Here is a 22,063-nt window from a genome sequence, read left to right on the forward strand (position 1 = left end):
TCGTATTATTTGAATAAATTCAATATTAAATTATTTATATAAATTATTCTTGATTTTTTTTTTTCTAACTGTATATATGATTTTTTTTGGTGTATATGTAACACCCCTGTGTATTTGTACGTTGCAATGAGTTTCTCTTCTTTTTATCTGCGGTTGGAGGAGTACTTACAAGAAAGAAAGAAAAAAAGAAAGAAAGAAAAAGAAACACAGAGGAAAAAAGATAAATAATAAAAGAAAAGAGTAAGGAAGTAAGAAGGAAGGAAATAAATAAATAAAGAAAGAAAGAAAGAAAGAAAGAAAGGGAGGTCCAAGAAAAGAGGAAGAAGGCATCGCGTCTCTTTTCTACGTGAGAGAAAGACGAAAAGGTGGAATGACGAAGGGAGGAAATACAAAGAGAGAGAGAGAGAGAGAGAGAGAGAGAGAGAGAGAGAAAGAAAGAGAGAAAGAGAGGATGGTCTTCACTCGAGGATGAATAATTCAGTACGTGTGCGCATTGTTGGACGCGCCCATGTACAGTCTTCGTATACATAAACTTCGAGATGTGCCAAGAATGAAATTGTCTTGACTTGGGTTGCTCCGGTCGATCCCATAGCAGCTGTTAGCCATTGACTTATCGCGATAGCTTTTACCGGATTACTATCTTTCTTTTTTTTTCCTTCCTTCCTTCTCTCTCTCTCTCTATCGTTTGTTCTTTACTGTCCAAGTTGGTCAGTGAGAAGGAATAAAAACTAGGTCAGGGATGAATATCGTTTGATTCGCGGTATGATTCACGGATGATTTGATCAAATTCATAACGTCGTTTAACTCTTCAATGAAAATTTCATCGAAAATACTACTACGTGGCACGAATCCATTTTAAAGTGTTTTTTTTTTTTTTTATACCTATGTATAAAAAAAAAAAAAAAACAAACAAATCGTATCTAAATATACGAAGGTATACTACTATCCAGCACTTGACTAATGGTAAGTAAACGAAGTTTTAATATTTATTTGATGATTTTATTCGATGATATTATAATCAATCGTAATGTAAAATTAATTGTCATATTTTTTTTGATTCTTTCTCTATTTCTTTCCTCTTTCAGGTATTTTTCTTGTAATTTAAACAAATATATATATATATATATATATATATATTTAGAATTGAAGTGATAATATCAAAAGTACAATATTTAACTTTTATCACTTATATTTTCTTCAGAATTTATTCCAGCGATTAAATATTATTTATTTACTATTGAATACATTTGTGATCAAATTTTCTAATTTATTTACAATTCTATATATATATATATATATGTTTAACACGTTGAGCGCCACGTCAGCTATCGGTGACTGACACTAGACATTCCGTTTAAGCCGTGTCCGTCACAGGTGACTGACACGTTTAACTATTTTTTTCAATACTAAAGTAACGCCTATGACCTGACGGTAATTTCTCTAAGAATTCGCGTGACGTTTAACGTGTTAAAAAGAAATTGAATTGATTTGGCTTAATACCAGAAATTCAGTAGGAAAAGCGTTCTCAAACGAATACGAAATTCTTAGAAATTGTTGGAGAAACATGTATGTTTTGACGTTTAAAATACGATGGAAAATATTGTGTTAATCTACGTCTCGTGGTTGTTAACTCAACAAGCTAGTTAAACACATTTAAATATTCGCATGAGTTATAAATGCGATCTGGCAAAACAACGTTAACGTTATAGATAGATAGATAAATGAAAAGGAGGTGTTAAACTCGGAATTCGATCGACCGTGAATAAATATCATTGTCATTTAAAGTGCCAAGAAGAGGTTGGTAAGCGTGTCTTATTAAAGACTGTTAATAAGTGTACGTTTTAGACGACAACGGAGTCTAACTTAAAAGAAAGGATACTGCTTGACAGTGAATGTTAGTTACCAATGTCGTTATATTGCTAATTAAGGACACTGTTCTTTCTCTGTTAGCTACGCGTGACTTGTCTCAACAAACTATACCATAAAACTTACCTTTACAATCTAGAACGATGTAATAATAATTATAGAAATACTATAATACTCATAAAATAAATATGATTCAATCCTATCAATGATAATATTAATAATAATAATAATAATAATAATAATACTAATAATAAGGAGAAGATTCTCATAATAAATAATGTAATAATAATACAAGTCTGATATAACATAATTCCATAATAATAGTAAAATATAATTTACATAATAAATAAGATAATTATAATAATAACAACTTATTTTTTTAAGATTCCCATATAACATAATTCCACAATTCTCGTAATATATAAACTAATAATAATAATAATAATAATAATAATAATAATAAAAATAATACAAAACAATTTTAATATTACATAATTTCATAAAATACAATAAATTATAATTTTCATAAGGAATAATGTAAAAGAATAAAAATACTTTCGATTCCTTCTACGTTTATTTCATTTTCTTTGACAACTGTAATCGATAAAATTAATAACTATCGCGAAAACAAAAAAGTAACCTCAATTTATGATAAGAAAAAGCGAAAGGACGTAGACGTCAGTCGTATTTGTGTGTGTGTGTGTGTGTGTGTGTGTGTGTGTGTGTGTGCAGCTATCTATGTATTTTCTCAAAAATAGAAAAAAAAAAGAAAAAGAGAGATATATATATTCCAGAATTAGAACGAACGAAGCTAATCGGGTACGCGAATCGCCGCTGGTGGTCGAATTTAATTAATCCTATACTTTTTTTCTCTCTCTTTCTTTTTTTACACAAACTTTTTCTCTCTCCTTGTATTTTTTTTTTTTTTATCCTCTCTTTAGTGTCTTATACCTTTGACAGGCATTTTTATTACGTTTAAAAAAGGGGGTTAAGGTCGAAAAACATGAAACAGATTAAATTCGAGACTGGAAGCTGCTAAAGCTAGAATGAAACTGTATTTCATTCGAAAGTATCATTCATAAGAAAAAAAAAAAAAAAACAAAACACCCGAATAAAATTTATTTTTCTTCTTCTTGTTCATTTTCTTTTCGTATTACGAAAGGGACGGACGATGAATTATTATTATGATTAGACCATATCCATCCGTAAGGAACTAATGTTTTATAATCTTCGAAGTTAATTATTATAAACAAATTTGTAACTCTTTGCATTGAAGTGTTGACGAATTAGCATTCGAATTAGATTTAAGTGACAACTCGAGCGGCGCTAATACGGCGCCCGGTGGCTGATTTGAAGTCTTTTGTTACTCTATCTACTTATTTACAATGTGTGATAAGATATTTCTTTAAAGATAATATTTAAAGGGCCAAAAAGGGACTACTAGGTTTGTTCTGATCGTAATACGCCTGGAAGTAGGCGGAAAGTAACATATTATAGTGATACGTGTTCTGATAAACCTAGGATGCATTTTGGATATTGTTTTACGAATTATCATACAAAAATTAATTACAGAGTATATAATATTTCTCAAATTTTGTTATTTTTGATATAAAAATAAATCAATTGATAAACTTTGATTATTTGTATACGTTTTGTTCGTTTATAAATGACTGGTACATGTAAAATGTTTTCCTAATTTGACAGAAATCGTCTCAAGTTGCTGATTAGTGCAAACGAAAAAGAAGATCTCGAGTGTAAAGGTTCAACACAACTTTTATACTTTCCATTTGATTTTGCATAATAATAAATCTTGATAGAAAAAAAAAAAGAAAAAACAAACCAAACCAGAAATAAGGGTGAAGAAGATGGAAGAGGACAAAAAACGAGTAGCTACAGAAGAATAATACAATTTGTTAATCTCATTGACCGATCTTCTTCCTCTCCCCCTTTTATGTAAAATATCAGCGATATAGATAGAGAGAAGGGTTGCTTGTTGGGATCTATCGATTTTTCGTTATAGTTGAAGCAGCTGTGGCTGTCTTTCGCACCTGGCTGTCTCTATATAATAAATAACATGCAGTAGAGTAACTTCTTTCTCTGTTTCTCTTTTGGGGTCCGTTGATTGTCTCGCAGTTCCGTGGTCCTAGGAGATTGAACCAAAAATCTTGTTCATTCTTTTCCTTTGTTTTACTTTTTTATTTTTTTCAAGGGCTACAACCATTAGATGTATTATATCATATGTATATATGTATCACACACACACACACATACATACATATGTATACATTAAATGCTGCTAGTTGCAGTTATTCCCCTCTATTGGGGTCTCAGGCCTTATACGTCATTTAAAAAAAAAAAAAAAAGAAGAAAGAAAGAAACAGAAGAGAGGAAAGAGAAAAGAGAAAGAATGAGACGAATAAAAAAGGAGCCACGTGAACAGCTGTGCGGCCCCTTTTGCGGAGTGCCTTTTAAAACGACTCGGAAAGAAAGAGCAAGAGAGAAAGAGCTAGCAACAACGTGCAACGGCCTACGAAAGAAGAAGGCTTTTATTTTTTATTCTTCTTCTTCTACTTCTTCTTCTTCTTCTTCTTATACTTATTCTTATACTACTTCTTTTTTTTTCTTTTTCTTTTGCTGCTGCTTGCACCATCATGATTCTTCGAGAAACTTGATCTTTCATCGATGATCCACCAAAGGGATACAAAAGGGATACACTTGTGTTACTTATTTTGTTGTTTTTGTTTTCTTCTTCTATCTCCCTTTCTTTCTTCATACTTTTATTTAATTATATTATGATTATAAAGTAGGCTATTTAAACACATGGATACTTTGATATATGTTAAAAAACGTAACGCGCCGATATGCAAATTACCCATATGACGCCATAACCGAAGGAGATACCGTAGGAATGTGATACGAGTGAAAGTACTGTAGTCTGAATTTTAAAGAAGCATGCAGGTCTCTCTCTCTCTCTCTCTCTCTCTCTCTCTCTTTTTTTCTCCAGTCGTCGACATAAGTTTCCTATCGAGTTGTTGCTCGAGTAGTTCGAAAAGTATAAGGTCAGGAGGATAGTCGTATGAGATGAAAAGAAATTACTCTTGGGAATATTACACTCAAACATATATGTACGAGACAAATTTACGTTATTTCAAATTTATATACGACGAAAATATTACACGAATATTCTCGCGATATTTTTTTCTTTTTTTTTTTTTTTTTGAATTTTTTATTTATACTTAATCATTTTGTTTTATATTTTTTTTTCAAAATATATATTTACTAGAAGTGTGTTGTTGAAAAGTTTTGTGATGTCGGTAAAAGAAGAATTTTCTTTCACTTTATTCTTTTAGTTTTTAAATAAAAGCGAGTTTTTAATCGAAAATAAATTGTTTTACATGTTAAAAGCTCCACACAACAAACTTTTTCAACAAACTCTCGTATAATATTATAAAATAAATCATAAAATTAATGTTTCCATTCAATTTTTTTTGTTTCAATTCATATTATCATAATATGTAAAGGAAAAAGATACAAACAAAAGAGAGAGAGAGAGAAGGAAAAACGAGTATCGAATCGATATGATTATTTTGCAAACGATGGGTGTGACCTTGATAGAAACGATAACTTTTTAAAGCAGGTGGAAGAACATATAGCAGCATCGAACGATGACGATGTTTTAAAATATACTGTCAAACTCGATCGATAAGGAAACGACGATCGATGCGTACTTTGAATTACGATCGAAAGATTATTTAGTCTTGAGTCTTACCAACGTAGTAGAGAACTGTAAATATACTGAACTGCTTTGAAAATAACGACCTCTCTTTCTTACGAGAAGTTTACCAGGAATTATGTAAAAAATTTCAAATCAAATCGATCCTTCCCGTTCATTTAATATTGTTGATTCTTTAACTCTTTCAATATGGCGAAAAATCAGTCTGAGTGCGTCCCATTACAAAGATCAGTTCATTCCTTCAAAAATTGGAGAACTTGGAGACGTATAAACGTCCTCATAACAGTGCACCATCAACAACAGTGATTTTACAATTGAGTTTTGAATTGATTGCAACATTTTTCCGACTGGGACAGCGTATATTTCAGCCGGTGTGAAAGGGTTCAAGTAGAACCGTTGAATCACGGTGCAAGGAAGGATCAATAATTATTATTTCAAGGATATGACAAATCTTTCAATACTCGGATTATTATCATACGTTTCTTGTAATCATTTTCTTATTACAATAAAGTATCCATAAAAAAAGAAGAATATGAATATCAATAATGGAACAATTTACATAATCTTCTGTCATTATTAAAATATAGATATGAAAATGGGTTAAAAAAAAAAAGTTGTCAGCTTCAAAAAACTAAATTATTATTATTATTATTATTTTCTTTTTTTTTTTTTTCAATAAAAAGTGATATTCAACTCAACCACGTACTTGAAGAAAAAAGATTAAATAGTAAAAATAAAAAAAAAACCCATAAAAGTTATGTTGCGTTACATCGATAAATCATTTTTCGATGAATCTTCGATAAAAATACAAAATGAAATCATAAGTTATGAAATCATGTGGATACAACAATAAAAATGATCGTAACTAATCACATATACACGTGCGCACTTGGAAACATACACAACGCATGAACACACATAAATATACGTTAATATATTGTCAAATAAAAAGAATAAATAATAAAGACAAAAGGTGCATTGTGTTCTATCAACGAACTGGCAAACGACTCTCGATTTGTATAATTTCCCCCGCAAGTATTATGGCAGTCTCATGGGGAACATGGACTCTTCTCACCATTCCCTTTTAAACATTCTGACTTCAGATTCTCTAGTTTGACTCGGTAGTGTGGTGTCTCTGTCTCTCTTCTTACATACATGGATATTTACGCCTAATGATGTCAGCTCTAAGAGAGAATAAGGCGAGCACGATTTTATTACCGCTCGCTTTTCTAAAGGCGCCCATAGAAATAAATCTCAATGATCCGAAGACGAGACGTCTTTATACTCGTTTCACTATGTTTATACTACCAAGAACGGGGTAGAAAACGGAGATTCGTGAAACAAAACAAAATAAAACTAAAAAAAAAAGAAATAACAAACATTAACACTCCGGAATAAAAAATAGAACATAGTAATAATATAAAATAATTTTGTTTACAGAATCGTTTATGTAAATCGTATCTTTTTACGGTTGGAATCATTAAAAAAAAAAAAAAAAGGTGTTTCATATTCGTGGTTTTTTTTTCTTCATTTTTATTTTTTTTTATTTTTTTTATTTTCTCTTTCTACTTATTTAAATATTAAAAACAACAACGAAAAAAAAAAATTTTTTTTTTTTCTAAGTAAGATAGAAATAATTTCAAGAGAAATTAAGCTTCTCTGATGTTAGATGAAAAATACTAACGCGCAAACTCGAGCTTCTATTGCTTTTAACCTACGACTGCAAGCACGTGCTTCAACTTACACGTTTCAAACGAGAGAAAGAAAGATAGAGAAAGAAAGAGAGAGAGATACTAGATATCTCTCGCGATGAATTGTCCTCATTGCGTCGAGAGCCGCTTTTCCTTTTAACTCGACGAGAGAGCTCGCTGCTGCTCGTCGTTTCCGAAAGTTTATACCCTTCTACTTCTATACTATTATACCAACATACTGTGTTTAGTATTCGTTAAAAAAAAAATATGACAAATTGTATATATATATATATATGTTTTTTTTTTCTTTTTACATATTTTTCATGTACTTACTCTTATTCACAAATTCATTAAATTATCGTGCAATACGGTACACCATATGCACGCACGTGTTTACATATGTATATGTAAATACATATATGTACTTGTTGTACTTTGTAAAAAAAAAAAAAAAAGAAAAAATAAATAAATCCTATTGAAAAATGTATATACGTAAAGTTTTAATTAAAATTTCAATTCAAATCGTGCGAGTAGATTTAGAAGTGATCTCATATTCGAAGAGAAACTCTCCTTCTTTCTCTCTCTCTCTCTCTCTTTTTTTTTTTCTCTTTCATTCTCGACGAAATAATACTCGTAAAACGACTAGAAGGGGCCCATTAAATGTGCAAAAAGCGAATTAAATGAAATAACCAGCCTCCAATTTTCACGGTACTCTTAACGACACCGAAGAGTGCTCGTTCCCTTTAAAAACGTAGCGTAACTTTGCAAAAGAGAAACTTACGAGGAAAAAGATACACGGAAGAAGAAGAAGAAGAAGAAGAAGAAGAAGATGAAAGAGGTGGAGAGAAAGGTGAAAAGAAGATTCGATGTCCTAAAGAAAACTTTCTAATCGCAAATGCAAAGCTTTTTCTCTTCCCACCTTCTTCCTTCTTTTCAACCCCTATCATCTATCTTTCTTTTTCGTGTGATAGCAATTCGTAAACAGGAAAATCGTCGTAAGAAATCGTCGATCCATGTATACAGTACGTTTGTTTATTTTCATTTTAAGACTTTTTTTTCCCCTTTTCCTTCCCTTTCCTTTTGATTTCTTCTTCTTCTTCTTCTTCTTCTTCTTACATCTAACCTTTCCTTCCTTTTTACTTTCTCAAGAGTGTTTCCCAACGACGATGTCTGCCAACCGAATGAAAAACGAGCAGTTGCTTCTCTCCAAGAGGAAGAGAGAAACGTTTCGCTTTTTCTTTTCTTTTTTTTCTTAGGTCTCTTTAAAACCGCAATGAAGTTCACGAAGAAGAAGAAGAAGAAGAAGAAGAAGAAGGAGTAACGAAAAAAACGTCTTTCTTTTTGCTACCCACTTGCAATTACGTACCACCCCACTCTAACCCTTTTTTTCTTCTCTTTTCTCTTTCTCTCTTTCGACGATATTTCACAGTTCTGATTGTAAATGGAAAATGAAATAAAATCAAAGAATTAAAAAGAGAGCGTGTGAGCGTGAAAAATTGGATGAAAATATTTCATGTATATTATATATATATACATATACATTTATGTCAGGATTAATAAGTATAATATAAATAATTTATTCTCTCTCTTAAAGGAAATCACAAAATCTTTTCATCGTCTTCAACGATTTCCCCATTAAACGAAAAGAGATTTGTTTGGGTGCTGTCTTTGAAGGCTATTATCTGAGTGCCGCTCCTACCATAGAACGAAGTTCAAAGTTCAAGCGTGCCAAAGATAGTTGGCTCGTTCTCTAAGTTCTCTTCTACTTTGCTTCTTTAGTTAGAGGTATTCAAATACGAGATGGCCCCTATTATTATTGCTTATTCTTTGTGGTGTTTAAGTATTCTAAAACGAATACGTATTTATAACATACATATCTACATGTTTATGTATATATTATTTCTTGAACTTTAAACAACAAGTTTGTTAACTCTCTTTTTAAGTGCCATATGAGAATATTCAATCTATAGATTCTTAAAATTGATCTCTAACGATCATTATTGTAAATTAATTAAAAATACAAGATTTCAAAGATTCCTATACAAACATAAACAATATTCCACCCGTCTGATCATAAAATCTGTTTGTAAGATTAAGATGAAAGAAATAAGAAATTAGGATGAGACCATTAGGTAAAAATCTAAACAACAAAAATGATATATAGTTGGACTCGTCGGTTAGGATACATCATAAACAGGGCGGGAAAAGCATAAAATCGGTCTTTCTCTCTCACCTGGGAGAGTAATTTCGGCAAGAGATGCGCGTGCGCATGATTGCCATGACCAGAACTGGCTCTCTGTTGCTGTTGCTGTGTCGTAGCTGCTGTCGTAGCTGCTGTCGTAGCTGTTGTTGCTGTTGCCGTTGCTGTTCCACCAGCTGGTTGTTGGCTAACCTCCGATCTAGGATCATTCTTCCAACGTAGTACTCCCATCATAACCGTGCTTCTTGTCCTTCTCCTCCTCCTCTCTTTCTCACTCTCTCTTTTCCTCCCCTCTTCGTTACCTCTCTCGAATGCGCCCTTCGATCTCGACGAACGAACCCAACCTGACGTTGTTGAGTTCGCTGCCGCCACTAAAGCCGTTCCTGCCGTGTTGGTGTTGTTTTCTTGACTCGAGATTCTCAACTTACCTTAAACTATTCCCGAAGGGGAATAAGAGAAGGACACGGGGATATTCAACTGGAAGTAATAGTTTAGCGTAATGGAAGAATGTCTAGTCTTTCTTCGAATTCTCTTGCAAATTTCTTTTCCTTTCTCTTTCTAATTCCTCTTTCCTTGAAATACACAAGTATCGTGGTGCTTCTTCCTTTCTATTTCCCTTTTCTCAAGCCCTTTTTCTCTTTATTCACAGTCTCTTTTTATTTTTATTTGTTATCTATTATCTTTCTCTTTCTTGTTCTCTTCTCGGAATGCTAGAGAGATCTGAGAAGGACGTTAGCCTTATTGGGACGATAAGAGGAACTTACTAAACGACAAGTACTACTACACTACTACGAGTCACGAGGATCGAGACTCGAAGACGCACCAATGTCTGACGACCTCTTCGTCCGTCGATGAACGGCAACTGTCAGGTTACACCAGGACATCGCGAGATTGTCCTCTTCTCGAATGACACGCGCGGCGAACAGACGTGAACCAAGATGTATTATATACAATAATATATTGTTCCAATAATATCATTAACAAAAAACCACCAACACACTAGAAAAACAATTTGTTATAGTCTTTACTCTTATCTCTCTTTCTCTCTCTCTCTCTTTCTTTCTTTGCTGCTTTCTGTCTCTCAGGGTCTTTTAACACACCAAAGCAGCGAGGTCAGAATAGAAAGTGTTTACTCGTGAGTATGTTCTAACGTCGTGGCCGGACCCAAATGAATCCCACACGAAGTTTACCGTCGAACGTCACTGCGTCAACTAACTCGTGCGAACGCGCGTTACGAGCCGACTACTGTCGAGTTCGAGACGTCCCTCCTTTCTGCACCCCGCCACCGCAACCGTTGCGCCGCAACCACCGTTCTCTTCCCTCTTCTCTCTTTCCGCTCTTCACCATTCCCTTAGACTCTCCTTCGATGCACCATGGAACAAACGTTGCCATGGTCGCCGATCGCGCGTTCGCGACCTCCTTCTTCTTCTTCTTCTTCATCTTCTTCTTCTTCTTCCTCCTTCTTCTTCGTCTTCTTTCTCTTTCCATGGGAATTCTTTTCGATAACGATCGCCAATTAAAACGAATAACCCACTACTATATCTTTCTTTTTCTCTTTCTCTTTCTCTGTATTTTTCTCTTTCTCTCTTTCTCCCCTCCCCCACTTTCATTCGTTTTTTATAGTTGCTCTTTACACGAATTTCAAAATTAACCGCCAATATTTTCGAATCTCGATCATTCGGTCGTCAGCCATTACGTTTGGTCATTCCAGATGGCGGGAATATTTGAATTTTGGATACTGTATTATTATTATTATAACGTGTTATATTTATATCGTATATATGTATTGGGTTGGCAAGAAAGTAATTTCGGTTTTCTAGTGTGAAATAAAACTCAATTGTTTATTATTTATGTTTATTTAAAATTATACGAAATTTGTTTCTATAGTAATTTAAAATTGTCAACTACGAAACCTCAAAAGAAAATAATTCTAATATTAAGAAAAGAATAACGAAACAAACATAACCCTATTGTTTTGGTGCAAACCGAAAATATTTTCTTGTCAACCCAATATATGGTATTTTAAGAGTCTATAAAATTGAAATATTATATATATGTATATATTTTCTTTTTACAGTATTTAATATTTAGGCTTGCACTTTAAAAAGAAATAAAAAATAACATAAAGTATAACTAAAGAATTATATCTTGAATGAAGAAAAAAATATTTTATAATTATATTAAATAAATTAATATTAATTTGTTTTTGTTTTTCGTCAAAAGAGTATCAAGAAACACTGTATAAGAAAGTATACTATTAGAATGTTTAATTGAAATGAACAATTCGTTTATATCGGTCACAGTAAAAAAAAAAAAAAAAAAGGAGTTCACGAAAATGTATCAAGAGTTTTAATGAATGACCGCTTGAGTTCTTTAGGTCGAAGATAACGACAGGTAATGGAAGAAGAGAAGAGGGAGAACCGGGATCCGGGTTACTTTAGTGTTTCTATAGAATATGTTGGTATATGTGCATGTACTAGACAACCAATGTGACTACTACGAGAACGACGACGACGACGACGACGACAACAACAACAACGACGGCGAAGCTCGCAGGAGAGCGGATGTCGTTTCTTGCTCGACTTATTTCGTTCTCCGGTACGTCGAGTCTTCCTTCCCGTTCCTTTGTGTCCACCTCCTTTTATTATTTTACACAACTTCCTGCGTCCGAAAACATCGATGGTTTAACCGAGAACAGGCAATTTCTCTGCACCGTAACGAACTCTTATGCTTGTATATGCGAATACGCGCGTGCGCGCGTGTATGCACGTGTATGCATGCATGTGTTTTGCGTTAGATCACCTTTCCCTTCCCTTTCTCCTTTCCTTCTTATTCTTCTTTGTTCGCTTCTCTTGGCTTTCGTAAAAGGTTAATCTTGTTTCCACCTAATGATCGCTATCTTCACTCGGTGTATTAACTTGTATCTTCGGTAATTTACGAAACGTCGTCGGTTGTCCATTAAAACGACAAGTGGTACGACTAGGTATATAAACTTTCTTTCATTTTTTTTCCTTATTCCGTTTCTTTTCATTCAATTGAGTATTCAAATGGAGCAAATTATTTTCTTTTTCTTTTCTATTGAAATTACTATGTTAATTTATTTTACCTTACTTTACTTTACTTTACTTTACTTTAGTTTACTTCTCATACTTCATTAATTTCCATTAATTAATAATTTTAAATATTATTAAATCGATTAATATTTTTAATAATAATTATTTAAAAATATAACAAATAATTTATTAATAAAAAAAATAAAAATCTAACAATTTTTAATAATATTAAAAATAATAATTAAAAAAAAAAAAAAGATTTAAAATTAATTTAAAAATGATTATTTATGTAAGACAAATAATCTCTTACTCTCTATCTCTCTTTTCATAAATTTTCTTTTTCAGTAGTAAATTTGTATAGTAAGAACTAACAAACGAGGAAAACTCGTAGCTTGTGCTATCGAAATTACCATCATGGTGGATTAACCGTCTCCTATCGATATATTTCCTACGTACGTTATGCTTAAAGAGTTTGTTTGTTTCAGCGGAATTTAAGCTTAGAGATAACACAACCGAAAGAGCAGCTGCACACCAACTCTGGCACCCTGTCGCGAGCGTTTATATTACTATCGAGAATATATATATATATATATACATACATGTATTATATGCTTGCAGGACATGCATCATGCATCGATATCTTTCGTAACAACGAACCAGACAACTATAAATTGCCCGTTCCGATATCAAATTTAATTTCACCTCTTTATCTTACAAAATCGTGTTTTACCTTATTTCGTTATCAAGAATAAATAAAATTATAAAAAGTCGCATGATATCGACAAAACGATGAGAATGGTTTTTTTTTCTTTTTATTCAATAAATTAATCGTGAGGATATTTATTTTGTAGAGATTACACGTTTGTATGTTGCGATAAATGTTATATTAAATACATATGAGTAATGTAATAATAAATAAATTGAAAAAGAGATCCTACTTCGTTAATAGTCACGGAACGAATGCCTTTCAAGTTCATATAAATCGAATGTGTTTACATAAATGCTTCTGCGAAGTCAGTCGGTCAAAAACATTCAGTAACGTATTTGTTTATATTTCTACAGCTTGGTTTTGCATTTGTAGATACATGACATCCCTTTTGCAACATATCATGATTATTAAAAACAGAGAGAGAGAGAGAGAGAGAGAGAGAGTGAGAAAAAGAAACCAACGGATACACGCGATAATTTCGAGCTGATTTTATGTCGAGAAAGAAAAGAACTTATGGGAGTTAGTTTTTTTTGTTAACCATGACCGTCTACCGTAATGAAATCTACGATCTTCATGGGTGTTGAACAGAAGACAACGAATCTCTGAAAATCTTTCGTTTTGACTGTTCGGTTAAAGCCATAGCATGACGGTTGACCGTGACAGTTCAAGCGGCACTTCCGGCGAGCTTACCTGCCCGACCGGAAGTGGCCTCCCTCTCTCCCTTACATCCTGAGGTTCGTTTGTGCATCATCTCGCATTATTTTACATACCATCGTATATGGTTTCGAAATGTTGCCTTGTGGGTTTCCGTTTCCGTAGTTATAGCGAACAAAATAATCACAAAATTACATGGGAAATCTCCGAAAGACGTATATCAATGTACTAATTTTGTGAATTTTTTGAAACCAAAAAAAAAAAAAAAAGAAGTTGACTAAACATAATATGTTAATTAAAACTATGACAAATTATTATTACAAATTTTATTATTCACGATGGAAATAGTCATGGAGTATTTGTTTCGAAATTAAAAAATAATCATGATCTATGTTACAAAGATAACTCACAATGTGTACAATACATGATGAAAATACCTACTTTAACATCATTCGACAAATTTATCTACGTTTTTATCATGACTGTAGATAAATATAATTACTTCTTTATCGACACAACTCTCTACGATCGATAAAAACTGTTACCAAAGAAATCTACTTACCAACATCAGTACTGATGTAGTAGTAAAGGATAAAACCTACATTATCGACAGTGGTACGAAGAATACTTTTCATTACTTTTGAACTGTTTAGAATTGATACATTCATTTCGTATACGCGAAAGTATTATTCCATATATTATAGAATTAATTGTATAAGATAAAAAGTTAATAATCGTAAATTAACTTTCTCGTATAAAATATGTAATTTAGACATAAATCCTATGGAACGATACGCAATATATCGTTTCGTATTTTACGTTCATAAATTACGAAACATTGTTTTATTCCTAACTTCCATCTGTTACACACATGAACGATTGGAGAATGGCACAAGAAATTTGCACGAACCAGTGCAAAATATTTTCCCATAGGAATAAACGTATCGCATGTGCTTGCCAGATGATGATGATGATGACGACGACGACGATTTGTATTTGAATAAATAATGGCGTACGATGAGAGTCATTGATAAGAAATTGGGGAGGATGCAGATCTTTTTAATCGGATGAAAAAAAAAAAACCAGAATAGTATTGTACCAGATATACAACAATTTCATCTTCCATCGTCCCTTTACATTCGTATCAAAATAATCGTACGATTAATCAAGATCAACCAGATGGATCTAATCTATCCTAAGTCTTTCATTCTAGTTTCCCAATGGTGAAACTCACACAACAAATGACACGCGTGAAACGTTAAACGAATTCGCGTTAAAGAATTCAGTTTATTATCATTTATACAATTGTAATCGACTGACTCTTTTCATCGTTCTCGTCGACTAACCAACCCCGATGGTAAATTTTTCTGTCGAATCATCTAGTTTAGAAATTCAATAGGGTCAATATATAATCTAAGAACCACTCGTTGGGGCCTAATCGATTATTATTAGTCTCCGACAATGGATAAAACCGAAATGTGAATGTTGATAGAAAAGTGTGAAAGAATTACTTTATTTCGAAAAGGACCCCTCTATTTAGCGAATGACTCTTCAAATTTTTCCCTTTTATATTTTCAAAGGATAAACAACCAAAAGAGCTTTTGAGGAGATACGCCATGTTGATAATTTTACGGATGTATGTATGAGTTTTGGTAAAACGATTGTTTCTGAAAGCTTTCTACTTTTATTATTTATTTCTTTTTTACTTTTTCTACCTGTCTCTCTTTCTCTCTTTCTCTCACTCTCGTTAAATTATTCTACTACTACTACTATTACTATTATTACAATTGTTGTTGCTATTTTCCATCATCAATCTTTCGTAAACCATTCTCTTAAAGTTGTTTTTAGAAATAGAATACCTTAGTAGAATACGTAAGCTACATTGATCTTGAATGATCGAAATAATATTTTATTTTCCATAGGGAAATCATTCATTTTTCCCCTTGAATATGTTAAATGTTCTTTCTTTTAACACAACCAATAACTTTTTCATACGAATCGATAAAGATTTTTATCGAAACGTTTTTTTTTTTTTTTTATAATATCGCCGGACGTTGTTCCTTTCTCTTTTTATTCAAATTAAGACGATAAAATTGAGAATCGATTAACCCTTTTACGGTCCGAGTTATTTTCGCCGTTTCATTTACAGCTTACTTGCATCGGAGTTGACGTTATTTTAATATTATAATAGCTAATTAAATATTTATATTTTAAACACCAATCCCCTACTAAAAGTATATATATATATATATATTTCTTTATTTATATTGTAATTATTAGTTGGATGATTGATCTTCAACATAATCATATTTTTTATACTTAAATGCGTACTTTAATTAAATGCACTTTGATATAGACTTGATTAAAATCATTCAAATAATTCTTTGATAAAAGAAAGATTTTTTATAATTATAAATGTTATTTTTTCAAATGAAGACAAGTTATTTTACAACTTTTCTTAGACATAAGAATATATATGATTATAGAATTTAGATTTGAAATCAATTACTACGTTTAGTATTAATCTTTTTGATACATACAAGTTGAAATGACTTCTGTTGTCTCTCGTGAATATTTTAGATATGATATTTCAAATAATATTTTGTTTATAATATAAAATAATATTACTGCAAAGTTATTTCTTGATGATATATATAGAAAAAATTATAAATATCATGAAGATTTAAAACATTTGCATTATCGAGCTAGATTCGTCCATATTTATATAGGTTTTGCTAGAACGTAATGTGACATTGAATGAACGAAATTTTACATAAAAGAGTTAAAAAACAGTAGTGTATCTATAAAATGACAGAAGCTTATTTTTACTTCGTAAATGCAAGAAATTAGATATCAACGAAGGAAGGAAACGTGTATTTCAAAGATACGGGCACCGGTATCGCGTCATTTCTAAATTGCCTTTAAAACATTCTTTCGTTAAAACGTCATCATCGTTGTTTAACTTTCCCTTTCTCTCTTTCTCTCTCTCACTTGCTTGAAAATAAATAAAAGAAAGCAAGAAAAGAAAAGAAAAAAAAAAGAAGAAACAAACAAACGTAATGGATTAAAATAATTCGACACATTCCGCGATTGATTTCAATTTCGAAGAAAGAATTTAATTGTACTTACCTGAGAGAAATATGGCGGCAATACGCATCGTTGATCGTCCAATCGTGAACTTTGAACTCTTTCCAACAATTCGAAGAGATCTTGCGTGGTAGTTGCCTGTAAATAATACAAAATGTACGTATTTTGTTTGCGAAGCTTGACAGAAAAATAAAAAGGATAAGAAAAGAAATATATTTATATAAAGAAGAAAAAAAAGAAGAAAAAAAGAAAAAACACGCGTCGGGACTTACTTTTATCTTATCCTGATTGGTGCCATGGACGTCTTGCCTTTCATCTTCCACAGCGCTCCTCCGAGATTCGGACTCGCAATATACGGACTGTTCAAGCTGCTGTCTCCTGTAAATACAAAACAAATTGATTCACCTAATCCAATATCCACGTGATTTTTAAATCCTCATAATATGTTACACATAGAACTTTTATAGGTTAGGATTTTGCTTCCCTTCGTTCGAAGTGGAACCTTTGATGAAGTAACCTAGTAGTACAAAATATTGAAAAATATTGAATACATGTGTATTTAATATTAAAAACAGATTTAATGTCTTTTTAATATTATAAATACACATGTATTCAATATTTTTCAATATTTTGTGCTACTAGGGTAGTTAAATTTTACTTATAAACGTTTTAGATAATAACCATTATTATATATGGAAATCTAATGGGATTAAGAAATTTAATTAAAATATTAACTATTATGCAAAATTAAATATTATATTGTAATAACGATTTGTATAATTTTATATATTATATATGCACTATGCACCATCTATTAGATGCACAAACCTAATGAGTATAAAATTGATTATATTAATAATTTAATTATAAAATTAATAATATCGGGAAATTAATAATATTCAAATGTAAGTAAAGACTATCAAATATATTAATAAATATTATAATAACGATTTGTACAAATTTATATATTACATGTACTATGCACCATCTTAATAGATGCACAAGATCTAATGATGCACAAGCCTAATGTGTATAAAATTAATTATATTAATAATTTAATTATAAAATTAATAATACCAGGAAATTCTTAATATTCAAATGTAAGTAAAGACTATCAAATATATTAATTAATATTATAATAACGATTTGTACAATATTATATATATAACATGTACTATGTACCATCTATTAGATGCACAAACCTAATGAGTATAAAATTGATTATATTAACAATTTAATTATAAAATTAATAATACCGGGAAATTAATATTATTCAAATGTAAGTAAAGACTATCAAATATATTAATTAATATTATAATAACAATTTGTACAATTTAATATTTCAATAACTAAATAAATTTCTTGCATATGATAACAAGAGTGTTATCATTGTGTACAGTCAATAAATGTCTTAGGATTGATTGTACGTATAAAGTATTCGAATAATTGGTCACGTGACACTAACCATAAGAAGAAGAAGAACACGAAGAAGAAGAAGAAGAAGAAGAAAGTTTGTTCTTCGGATGATGAAGAGGGTAACAGATGGAGACAAGAGTAGGTCGAAAAGTCGTTAAATAGTTAGTAAAATGATTCCTTCTAATTCGAGGATCCCCTACGAAGAAACGAGGGTGAGAAAGAGAGAGAATAAGAGAGAGAGAGAAAGAGAGAGAGAGAGAGAGAGAGAGAGAGAGAAAAGAATTAAAAACAAACGCGTTACATCTGCCGACAGCTGTAAATTTTTCAACTTATGGCGATGACCTATGTCTTCTCTTTTTTTTTTATATATCTCTCTCTCTCTCTCTCTCTTTTCGTCTCCACCATATTTTCTGTTTTTCTTTTACAAAAGGAGAAGAGAGGGAAATAATAGGTACATTGTAACGTCTCAGAATCATGCAACTCATCTCATTTTGCTGGCCGGTTATAACCAAGTACCGATCGATCGTATCGTATCGTATCGTATCGTATCGTATCGCATCGTAGTTTGATCGAACTTCGCAAATAAATTACTCTTCCCCCGTAACCCGTCCCTTTATCACTCTCTTTCTCTTTCTCTCTCTCTTTCTCTTTCTCTCTCTTTCTCTCTTTCTCTCTGCTGGTCTTTTGCTCTCTCGGTGAAGTAATATGTAAGAGGAGAAACATGGAAGCACCGAGGTAATTCGATCGGCCCTTTCTCCACCTCCGATAATAACACAAGCTTTTTCCTATTTGTAATTTTCCTTATTTTCTTAAGTAGTCTTACTCTGAAGATTGCAAAAAGAAATATAACGTAGTTAAGTGAATATAATCTTTGGTACGCGTAAGTAAAAATAGTTATTTATTTATTAATCATTTTAGAGATTAAAAAAAAAAAAAAGAAAAAAAAAGAAAAAATTTAAATAAAAATTAGAATGTATCATTGAAAAATAATTCGATATAAAAATATCGATAAACAGTATTTATTTTTATATATTATATTACAAGTGTACGTTTTAATTTTATAAATATAATTTTATAAATTTTATATAATATATAATTAATATAAATAAATAATATATATATATATATAAAGTATAATTAATATAAATTTATATAATAAATATAAATTTAAATATATATAAAAATAATATTATAAAATTATATACAAATTTATATATATATATATTAATATACTTATAAGTATATAATAAAAGTGTATTATTTATATTTAAATTTTTGTTAAATAATTATTATATAGATCGAACTAAATAGAATAAAAATTATTTTCAAAATCAATTGTGTACATTTTACAATAAATTTTATTTTACATTTCTATTATTCATGCTATCAAATCGTAAAACAGAATGAAATGTATACAACTTGCGATAAAATATATTTCAAAATATATTTTTATGTTATAACATAAAAAATAACAAGTAGGTATTACGTGAATAATCTGTATGTATAATAACATTTATAAAGGAAAAATAAAAACAAAAATGTCGAATTTTTCAATAGAACCTAATCTACATATCATTCATTGATCAATCTAATCATTCTATTGTTCCTACCAAAGATCAGAATAATAGAATAATCATAAATAATTTAAAAAAAAAAAAGACAAAACGATGAAGAAAATGAAGCGTGCGATCGAATATATAACCGTATGCGATATTGCGAAAGATACGTTTCAATGAGAAAGCGAGAAAGCGGGACTAACTGGCCACGGCCGCGGCCAACATGGCAAATCGAAAACGGATCGCGAGATCTTTCCATCAGCGCCATTTGTCCTCGTATCTGTCGATAATAGCAGCCCCATGTCGTTTCTACGAGAATACCATAAACAGGACTACGTTACTAACTTTATACTTAACACTAAACGTACCGTGACCGATTTTTTTTATTTTAAATGACTATTTTCTATTCAATTTTATTCCTCTCTCTCTTTCTCTCTTTTTCTTTATTTTACTTTATTATTATAATTATAAATATTGTTTTATTTATTATTTAATTCATTACAATTGATTGCCTATATTATTTCGTTTTAACCATAAAATATATATATATATATATATATATATATATATATATATATATATATATATTTTGGTATAAGTAGATAAATTGTTGATAGGGGGGGTTTAATATTATATATATATATATATAAAATTAAATAAAATATAGAATGCAATAAAATTTGTTATATTTAATATACAAATATAATTATATAATAATATATATTATTTTTAAATATAATATATAATAATATTAAATAATATTAAATATAATAAATAATATATTTATTTTATATTATATATTTATATTTTATATTATAATATTAAAAATTTATAAAATATATATAATATATAATATAATAATATATAATAAAAATATTAGATATAAAATATATTAATATACCAATCAATTAATATACCAATACCATAATAATAATATACCATAATAAAACATTATAATATATAATATATTAATATACCAACCAATTAATATAAAACAATAATTTATATATATATTAATATATAATATATTAATTAAATTATTTATACAAATATTAAAATTTGTTATATTTGTTATATATGTATTAATAATGTAATTATTTTGTCACAAATTAATGAATTCAATATTTATATTTTGATTACAATGAAATGATAGAATTATTATATTTTATATCTAAATAATTAATATTTTTTTTAATTTTTATGAAATTTATTCCTATTTTAAATACAAATAATAATGTTAATGTTGTTTGTTCAATTTGTATAGAATAATAATAATTTCTATCCTACTTATTGGCTAATATAATTCATACATCATAATGACGTAATTATGTTGTCAAATTAGGGAATAAAAGATCATCGGATTGATTCTATAAATTAAGACCTCTCTTTCATTTCCATTACTACCTATACAAGCTCTCAACTTTTCATTCTTACCACCAACCCTTACCAAATTTCCAACCCTAACTATGTTACTCATTCTACCTTCAAGTTCCTTCGCCCTATCCGACCTTACACAGTAGTTTGATTAGAATGAATTAATTAGTTCAATGTGCTTGTATATTCGGCTGAAAATAACATCTTGAAATGATTATATTTATTATCCTTTTGAATGAAATTATCGGCATAAATATGATCTCATTTTTCGAATAATTTCTTTAAGAATTTGATTCAAGATAAATGAAGATGATTCAGCGAATAAATATATATCTCATCTAGTATAATATATATCTTATATATATATATACAGGGTATCCTAAAAAAAAAACTCACTTTATCAACAAAAGAACAAAGAAAAATTCATTTAAGTTTATAAATCAAAAATTGTAATATATTTTTGTTCAATTTGAAAAACATGAATCTTACTAAAGTTCCCATTTCAAATACTTACCAATAAAAATGTACAGTTATTTAATTCGGTTAAATGATTTTAAGGATATCCCATGTATGTATGTGTGATATGTGTATTTCAAAATATAAATCTCAAGTTGTAGTGTTGTTAAAAAAAAAAGTATGAGCTAACAATTTTGCCATTCTAAACAATTGTCAAAACAAACAAACAAAAGTTACAATTATACTGTTCAGTAAAACGACTTTTAGG

At 30.2% G+C, this 22,063-nt stretch overlaps 1 protein-coding gene across 5 annotated transcripts in view; it reads right to left on the bottom strand.

The window, feature by feature from the left end:
- Positions 1–22,063, bottom strand: part of LOC107064539 (rap1 GTPase-activating protein 1) — a 126,794-nt gene that overhangs the window by 25,503 nt on the left and 79,228 nt on the right. For 4 of the 5 annotated variants that reach the window (XM_015317313.2, XM_015317314.2, XM_015317316.2 and 1 more), the window contains 2 exons: positions 17,266–17,371; positions 17,036–17,131 (listed from right to left, as the gene is read on the bottom strand). In XM_015317313.2, the coding sequence (XP_015172799.2) occupies positions 17,036–17,131; positions 17,266–17,371 (202 nt within the window). Of the gene's footprint in view, positions 1–9,523; positions 10,738–17,035; positions 17,132–17,265; positions 17,372–22,063 lie in introns of those variants that run through there. The other variant, XM_015317317.2, reaches the window with a different exon arrangement.

This window comes from Polistes dominula, unplaced genomic scaffold (genome assembly GCF_049000335.1).
Source record: "Polistes dominula isolate Pdom_NZ unplaced genomic scaffold, Pdom_raw_medaka contig_33, whole genome shotgun sequence".
Classification (NCBI taxonomy): domain Eukaryota; kingdom Metazoa; phylum Arthropoda; class Insecta; order Hymenoptera; family Vespidae; genus Polistes; species Polistes dominula.